The sequence below is a fragment of the Lycium barbarum genome, chromosome 12, assembly GCF_019175385.1.
Source record: "Lycium barbarum isolate Lr01 chromosome 12, ASM1917538v2, whole genome shotgun sequence".
Classification (NCBI taxonomy): Eukaryota; Viridiplantae; Streptophyta; class Magnoliopsida; order Solanales; family Solanaceae; genus Lycium; species Lycium barbarum.
The window spans coordinates 27,997,257-28,006,762 of NC_083348.1; the positions used below are offsets into that span (position 1 = coordinate 27,997,257).

Below are 9,506 nucleotides of genomic sequence, written 5' to 3' on the forward strand. Positions count from 1 at the left end.
CAGAATCATAATACATACGGACAGACAGAATCACAATACATACGGACAGACAGACGTGTGCCAGACAGAATTATGCATGCAGAGTCATACCGAATCATACAGAATCATACAGAGTCATGTGCTTATATAAATGCTGATAGCACATACATACATACAGATCCCGGCCCTGTCACGGGGGCGCGGTAAACAGAACCCGGCCCTCTTAGTACGGGACGCGGTGGACAGACAGAATCAGATAATGTGCCATCCTGGCCGCCATCCCCATACACAGATCATAATATCATACTGATATAAACAGATCCCGGCCCGCACACCGAGGGACGCGGTGAACAATGCAGAGGAATATGCACGATAACAGAACCTGGCCCGGGACGTAGTGAAGGAAGCATTGAGACATCCACGAACAGATTAATGAGAAACCACACACATACAGACTCAATCAAACTGAAGTATGCCAAGCGGCGAGTCAAATCAGAGTATTCGGATGGTATTCATAATACGCGCCTATATCCTACTTGGGAAGGCATGACAGATTATCACCAGAATCATATTTCCAGATGTCAAAACCATTTTGTAAGATTTATATAAAAAGTAGTCATATCGTGATCAGAATAATAGTCCAGATGTTACTTGTGAAAATCGGACAGAAATGAGACAATTTAGATCATACAATAGGTATCGGGGCCCCGTGGGCCCACCTCGGACCAACTCGAGGCGACATACGTAAATTACTGATAATAGACCTTATGAGGTCATCCATAATCATATGGAGGTATTCCGACTCCGTTTAGGAAAGTTTTATACAAAAGTTCACTTTAGGGACAAGTTATAAGAAAAATGATTCAATCTTACTGAAGGAATTGGAGCGGATTTCCATCTCGAATTCCGAGGTACGGAGTCGTACTTAAGGCTCGCGGCCGAGCCTATTACGTTCAGAACATGCCTAAGAATGAAGGGGTAGGCTTTACATACCTCGATTGCGTCTTACGCTCTCTTGGCTTCGATTCCAATTTCGTCCAGAATCTACAAATGGTCAAGTTTACCAATTGTCAATTCAAGCCTTTAGGATTCCATACTTAATCACATAATTGCCTACCGAAATTTCGGCAGCATTTCCCCTATATATATAACATCCCCGAGACTTAGCTCGGCTTAATATATCAACACAGCAACCCAACAATTCAACAACAACATCGATAACAACATCAAATATCACAAAACACATAATATGGCATAACTAGCCATCTTTCCGACATAACACAATATTTTTCATTCCGACCTTACACTACCAAACCAATCTTAATATTTCCATATTCATCATTAGTCATGATCATTACAACGCAAATAGGAAGCATTTCATATCCTTTCTACAATATATTCACAAGGTATACACGATATACAAACTTTTCACCAAAACCATAATTCATCTAAAATTCCCAATCTTCAACATAATCGTTCATAATGCATTCTTAACTTCCAATTTCATTAATGAATATCATGATTTGCACCTTACCACTTTCATTTCCATATATACATAAACTACAATAAAGTTGCATATTTCCTACAACAACTTAACAACAAACTTTCCATAACAACAAGAACCATTTTTCTTCCATTCACTTCACCACAACACAATCATCATACTAAGGAAATTTAATTTATCCTCCACCATCAACACAACACCACACGGCTACATTCTATATTTCCAATTTCCGTCGAATTCATTCAACTTTCATTTCCAATATAATTTCTATCATAACCACAACTAGACTACAACATAAAATTCAATTCATGTTGGCTACACATCAAGGCACCCACACGGCCACACAAGCATATATATAAATACCATGCAAACTTCCATATTTTCATAGTTTCTACTCATTCCTACATTCCACAACATAAACAAAGCTTCATAACATGAAAAGAACATAAGATTCTTACCTTTTTCCCAACAAATTCTCCTTGCTACCAAAGATAGTTTCTTGCCAAAATAATTGTACCACTTTGTAGAGAACCTTGCACTTGGTAATAATCCCACAAGAAATGAATTTTTGAACCAAGGATTAAGCTCCAAGAATTTTTTCCCTTTTCTTTCCTTTCTTTCTCTCTTGGCCGTGACCTTTTTTTTTTTTTTTTTCTCTTCTTGTTCTTTCTTTGTTTTTCTTGAATCTTCTTTGGATATAGATGAATATATAATGTCACATGGGAATTAATTAGTTCCATGGACTTGGGCCATGTATGGCCGGTTGGGCCTCCCATTTTGGGCCTCACTTTCTTATTTTTTTTTTAGTCCAATTGGCTACATTTTTGTAATTCATGAAGCAAGTTTCCAAAATTCCAATTTTGCCCTTGGCCACCTTTCGTAATTCCACACCAATGTATTCACGACCGACACATTCATACCAAGTAAGGTCCAAATATGGCTTTATTCATTACAAGTCAAGTTATCTCGAATTTTTCGAATATACAAAAATACCGGATGTAACAGGAGTGGGGTAGTTGGGGTGGGGCAGGGGTGGGGGTGAGTGGTAGGGTGGGGGTGGGAGGGGGTAGGGTGGGGGTGAGTGGTAGGGTGGGGTGGAGGTGGAGGGTGGGGTATAATGGAGAAATGAAATACGTAAGCGCGGAAAAACCACCAAATCTGTGGTTACAAAAATTGAGACTTTTCATGGTTATATAACCATTGAATGAACCACGGATTTACAATACCATACCACATAATTTTAAGAACAATGAAAACAAATATAGTTTCATAGAAAACTATACATTAATGAATCACGGGAAACCACCATCCAAACAAGGGTTAAGATAAAAAGAAGGGAATGTTTTAAAATGTGATTAGGGGAGGGTATAAAGGTGATTGCGGGTAAAAGCGAAGGGCAATGTTGGAAATGCGCAGAGTTTGATAGGGTGGGGTAATAGGATAAAGTTATGGGCAGCCTAGCCATACCCTTTTGCTCTTCCTCCCTCTCTTCCACGCTCTGCTGCTCTAGGGTTTTATTCTTCCCAAGGTCACCTATTTCTTCTTGCTTCCCTCAAAGACTTGCCTCATAGCTTCTTCATTTTGTTGTTTTTGATTGATTTTAATGCATATGTTTCTCTATATGTTTACGGGTTTGTTTGATTCTTATGTTTAGTATAAGCCGATTGACATATCTCTTATACTCTTCCAATTCTTCTCCATGAATCTGTATGTTATGGGCTCATGTCCAGGGTTTTCTTTCCTTGGATTTATGAAAATGTTTCAGTTTTATCCGTTTTGCATTCTAAATTGATTTCCAATATGCTTTGTCTTCTGAAAAGCGAGGGAGAAATTCTGCTGTATATATGTAGATAACAAAACAATTCTGTTGTTTATGTAACCATTTTATTGTTACTCTTACTCTTAATATACTCAAGTGTTAGGCATTTATGTTCTTGTTTACCTGCTTCCTACCATTAATTTAATATTCATGTAAAATGTGCTTGACTTTCAACCTTTGAGCTCGAAAATCTATTGTTTCAGTACTATATGTTTCTTCTGGAGATAGTTTTCATGGAAGAAATTGCACGGTTTGCCCTTCTAATGGGCTGGTCTTTCATTTTTGTCCTTTAAAATCACACTTATCCCTAGCGGGACATAAGTTCTTTAAGGTGCGGGGCATAACTTGTGGGGTATTATGATGCGAAAATATAAACTTATGCCCCGTGAAAAAAGTTGTTTGTCTTGATGGGCAAAAATAATAGACCACCACAAAATAGGGGCAAAAGTGGAAATGACCCGTTTCTTGGGATTTATTGCAGGATTGTTTTAATTATAGGTCATATTCTGCAAATTTGTAAATTTCGTATTAGCATTCGGGGTAAGAGTTTGTTTATTAAGATAGACTAATATTCTTTGTCTGGAACAGATGAATGTAGAAAAGCTACGTAAGATGGCCGGTTCGGTCAGGACCGGTGGTAAGGGAACCATGCGAAGGTTTGTTTCTTTTGAATGTTTGATGTTACTACGACTAGAGAGATATGGATACAGCAGCTTCTTTATGTTGTTGTTGGAAGCTGAAAGAATTCCGATTATTTTGTTTCCTAATGACAATACGATCAATGGGTGCTGTTGCCTAAATAAAATAAAGGACCGTAGCAGGAAAAGAAAATGGGAGGGAGAGGACCTCCTGACCGTGCGCATAACTCTTTCTGATTTTTGTTTAATGTCTTTTTATTGTGCAGAAAGAAGAAGGCTGTTCACAAGACAACTACAGCAGATGACAAGAGACTCCAAAGCACTCTGAAAAGAATTGGGGTGAATGCTATTCCTGCTATCGAAGAGGTTAACATTTTCAAGGAGGATGTAGTTATCCAATTTATTAACCCCAAAGGTAAAAATACATTTTTCTGTTGCGGTGTTCCAATTAGTAGTCATCCATTTCACTACATACTAACTGTTTCTTTTTATTTATTATTCAGTTCAAGCCTCTATTGCTGCAAACACTTGGGTTGTTAGTGGTTCCCCTCAGACAAAGAGTATGTTTCTTCTCTTTCATTGCAACTTAATTATGATTTAGAAGCTAGCAGTACTTCTAAAATAACATTGTAAGTTGCATCTAGTTCTATGTTCGAACAAAAAGAACCATGAAACTTCAATACTTTAGCTGGAACAACTTTAAAAGAACCTTGATATTTGATGATATTTGTGTTTCCTGATTTGTCTCTTGTGCTATTCCAAATATGTTTCTCAGTCTCTCTGTAACATATATGAGTTTCTAAGCCTTATTTCTTTCCTATCGCAGAGTTGCAGGATATTCTTCCTCAAATTATTCACCAGTTGGGTAAGTGGTCCTTTATTTTGCCTAAGATGCAGGCAGACATTCCAAAAAATTGATTACTACAGCAGTTATTGACTGTTTAAAAACCACTACTTTCAGGCCCTGATAATTTGGAGAATTTGAAAAAGCTAGCGGAGCAGTTCCAGAAGCAAGCACCTGGCACCGGGGCGCCTGAAGGTGCTGCTGCAGCACAGGATGATGATGATGATGAGGTGCCGGAACTTGTGGCTGGTCAAACCTTTGAAGCAGCCGCTGCTGAGGAGGGTCACACTTAAAAAAAAATTAAATTTTGCATCAACCCTCCAACTCAACGTTTTGAATCTTTTTAATTTAGTTGAGTGTTCTATTTTGATTTTGATTGTGACAACTCTGAAGTTCATCAAAATGGTTTTGTGCTAGTAAGCTACTTTGGCCTTCTAAGAGTTGAATCTTTGGATTAGCTCGACGGACTCTTTATTCAATTTAAGCAAGTTCCTTAGTAACAAGCCTTCAACTTTATAGCTTCTTGTGGATGCCTATTCCTACTGAAGGAAGAAACCTTTTAAAAATTTAAGCTCTATGTTTGTCTTGACAAAACAAAGCAAGAAAAAAAGGAACTTTTGAGTCGGTAGCTCACATAGTGGATTGCTTGCTTACATAGCCATCTTACCACTCACACTCCTTTGGTTAGATTATTTTGTTTTGTCTCACCTAGGCAGCCGACCTTTGGAATACTACTTTAAACGAGGTAGTTAGTCTTGCCTCGACTCTCCCTTTGGATAAATCATACAAGCTCCAATCCTCGGCAAGTTGTTGCGGACATCTAGGTCTTGTTGTTTGCACTTAATAAATATTTTAATCTTAATCATTCAGATTTTAGTTATTAATTTCGTTTTTTAGGTTTAAATAATAATCATTTGGATCTTAATTATTAAGTATATTTGTTTTTTAGGTTACAATCATTTAATGGGTCTGCATAAATATAAATGATTTAGATCTGTAACAGTTTTAATATCATTAATATCTATTTAAAGGTTTCTATAAAGATGGTAGTTCATCTATTCCATCCATTCAACGCTACCTCCATCACCCACCATTATCAACTACGACGTCGCCGCCCATCATTATCAGCCACAACCACCATCGTTGTCAATCACTACAATTAACCATTACCAACACTAGCCATCATTTATGATTCTCACTACCAACCACCATTGCCGCAACAATCACTAATTACTACCAACAATTATCACTACCAATCATCATATATTTTTTTAGAAATAATTTATTGATGTAGTATTAGATTAATAGTCTCTTATTGAATTTCTATTTATTAATTTTAAAATATGGATAAGTTTTATGCTTTCAAATGTTGAAAAAACAAACGACGTCATCTCACACCATGCCACGCTACGTCAACCCCAGCCATTATTTTGCGTGTTACACTTTGGAAAATTCCCCGTACATGTACAGTGAATAGGTTGACGAAGGTCATAATGTATGCGATGTTCGATAAGTAAGGAAATAGTAATTGATGATCCTAAATGAGATTTCAAAACCATCCGAGATAAGGAAAGGAAGTTGTTAAGAAAAGCGAGTCGTATGTTGTATATCGAATGAGAATAACGAGTAACGATTTGATGATGGCATAATGAGGCCTTGGAGATAAGTAATAACGTCCTTTAGATTGGTATTGAAGTGTTAAATAAGTGTTAGGAAGGTTCCATAAGGATCGAAGATCAAACGAGTCGACGAGAACGAAAACGAAACCACTAGGCATTATACGGTCCAACCTACGGACCGTATAATTTGTACCAGCCGTATATGGGACCGTATAATTGGCCAAAGAGAGGACCAGCCACTGGACCAAATATACGGCCACACATACGGTCCGTATAAATAGTACGGACCGTATGTTGGTCCGTATAATAGTGGTCGGCCAGCTTTTAAGTTTAAGTATAAGGGACCCTTTCATTTCATTTTTCATTTCACTTCCACTCTCTCTCTCAAGAACACTCTAGAATATTCTCCAAACACTTCAACCACAAGAATACCAAGGAAATCAATGATCATTAACACCAAATCCATGAAACCAAGTGTATGAAACCTTAGTGGAAGTCATCTTCTCCAAGAAATCTCAAAGGGATTGAAATAGGGTTTTGACATAAAAGAGTATTGTTGCTCAAGACTTGTTCCACCATCATTTAAGGTATGTTTCATGACCTTATCATGTTGTTTAAAGTATTGAAAGGCTTAGATACTTGAATTGTATAAAGACATAGAAAATGGACCATTACCGAGGGAATAGTGTCACAATTGAATGATAGTTGAATGGAATCATGAACGTTGATATGTTGTGATTATGAATACGTTATAAATGACGTATAGACCATGGAATAGGTGTGAAGTATGCGAAATTATGATGATGAGCTAAAACCACTAAATGTGGAGAAATTGGAGAAAAATGATGGACTTTGCTAAGTGTAGATAAATGATGAATGTTGATACGATATTGTGAGTGTTGTTGTAAATGTTTGGGAGTTGAAATAGAACATGAGAAAAGTAGTAGAAACAAAGGAAATGCTGCCCAATTTTCTCTAGAAATAACGATGCGTTCTTATGGTCGATTGACTAACTATAATGCGCATTTTCTCGTGAAGGTAGCAACGTGATATTGAAGGAGAACAAGTGAACGATAGTTTAACTAAGCAACGAAGGTATGTGAGGCTAGTCCTTTTCTTTCTATGGCATGAATCCCATGATATGATTCTTCTTCCTTTCCATGATTCTCCTATATTCCGGAAAGCCAAGAGCCTAAGATCATGAATAGCTACATGAGTCAAGAGATATGATATGACGTTCTTATAAAGTAAATGATGTCGTTCCTTATATACACTCACCTTATATACAAATCCCGTCAAGGTGAGGCGGAATGTTCATAAATGTTCATAATGGAATCGAGGGTTCACGACCTTACGTCACCTCGATAAAATATAGTTATTCTAGAGGCCTTATGCATGTACGATGATAAGCATATTATTATAAGTATTTTATGATGAGAATGTTATAATCATATTACACCGGGCCTAGTTGGCCGGGCAGTCACCGCGAAAGTGGGCAGCTTATACGATACACCATGGCCAGTTGGCATGGGCAGACACCACTAGTGGGCGGCATGAGATGGTACCCCAGACGCGGGAGGCCTGGACGCGGGCTAATGTTACTGATTATCACACCGCACCTATATGGTCGGGCAGTTTATATATATATGATATGCATAGATGAGATGATGATAAGCTTAAAAGTAAGTCAGCATGCATTACTTTTCATATAATTCCCAGTCAGGTACAGTTGCTCCATACTTGATGCCTCCTTTATTTTCTTGATGTGTTGTTATTGTTCATGCCTCTCATACTCAGTACAACATTCGTACTGACGTCCGTTTTCTTTGGACGCTGTGTTCATGCCCACAGGTAGACAGGGAGGCGAGTTCGATCCGGATTCTTAGGAGCTGTCAGCTGATTGAAAGCACTCCATTGTTCGGAGGTGCTTATGATTATTCTTTTGGTACATATGTATATTTTGGGCATGACGGAGTCTTGTTCTGCCTACATGTATAGTATGTCAGTAGAGGCTCGTAGATGCGTGGTGTGGGTTAGATGGTCTCACAAGTCTACTACAGTATACATACATATATTACATATATTATTTTGATAGCCTAATGAGGAATTTGTATATATATATAGACTAATTGTGCTTTCCACCGAAAAATGATTGTCATGCGATTGTGAATTTGTGAATGATAAAGAAGCATAAATGACTATGACAAGAGAGGAAATAAGGGGTGCTCAGTGGTCAGCCTCGGGTGCCCGTCGCGGCCCCTAGTCGGGTCGTGACTGTGCGAATCTGAGAACGTGTTCTAACCATCGGTGAGAGAATGAAATAAAGAAGTTTAGGCCTTCAACCAAATCACATACACATGTTAACAAATAAAAGAATGGAATTTTTCTAGGTGTTCTATAACCTCTCAAAGGTAAGTACAGACGTCTCCATACACCACCTCGAATCATTTTCCATCGGGTTCATAACCACCTTAGGCTTCCAATCTCAATACTTAGCCGGTTAGGCTCAATCACAATTCACATACAACAATCTAAGCTATCAGCTAATGCCCAAAGCGTGACATTCAGGCCGGACTATAAGACTCGATCCTACACAAATTCCTATAACATGGCGCAGTCGCTAATACAAGTGCTTGTCACTTCACAGGTACGAGATCCGGGCATTCAAGCCGGACTATAAGACTCAATCCTACACAAATTCCTATAACATGCATAGTAGCCAATACAAGTGCTCGTCACTTCAAAGGTAGGAGATCCCCTTTATTTTTCCATTACTCCCTCTTTATTGGTTTATTTTAACCAACCACGCATATTAAATAGAGTCAAGTAAGATCTCAACTTGCTTGATTTGGAGTGTGACGCTCAGAACAAAGATTTTCCCTTCCGTAGAGCCTCCGGATGATCCCAATTTGTTAAAATACGGATTCTACTTTAGCATATGAGTCCACAGACACTAATACTTCTATATTATAATTTTGAACCAAAATATACAAACTGGGTCAAAGTAGAATAATAAAAGGAAGGTTATAAACTTACCCCGCGAAGAATCTTGTAAAATCCCTCCCAAATCTCTCAAAATAGAAGTCCCAACTTCCAAACATGA

General features: G+C 38.0%; 1 protein-coding gene across 1 annotated transcript; it reads left to right on the forward strand.

The window, feature by feature from the left end:
• Positions 1 to 2,868: 2,868 nt before the first annotated feature.
• On the forward strand, positions 2,869 to 5,241 carry LOC132622801 (nascent polypeptide-associated complex subunit beta-like). The gene is made up of 6 exons (XM_060337474.1): positions 2,869 to 3,011; positions 3,891 to 3,958; positions 4,207 to 4,355; positions 4,444 to 4,500; positions 4,767 to 4,805; positions 4,902 to 5,241. The coding sequence occupies exons 2-6, from the start codon at positions 3,891 to 3,893 to the stop codon at positions 5,075 to 5,077; spliced, it is 489 nt and encodes a 162-aa protein (XP_060193457.1). The 5' UTR covers positions 2,869 to 3,011; the 3' UTR covers positions 5,078 to 5,241.
• Positions 5,242 to 9,506: the final 4,265 nt, after the last annotated feature.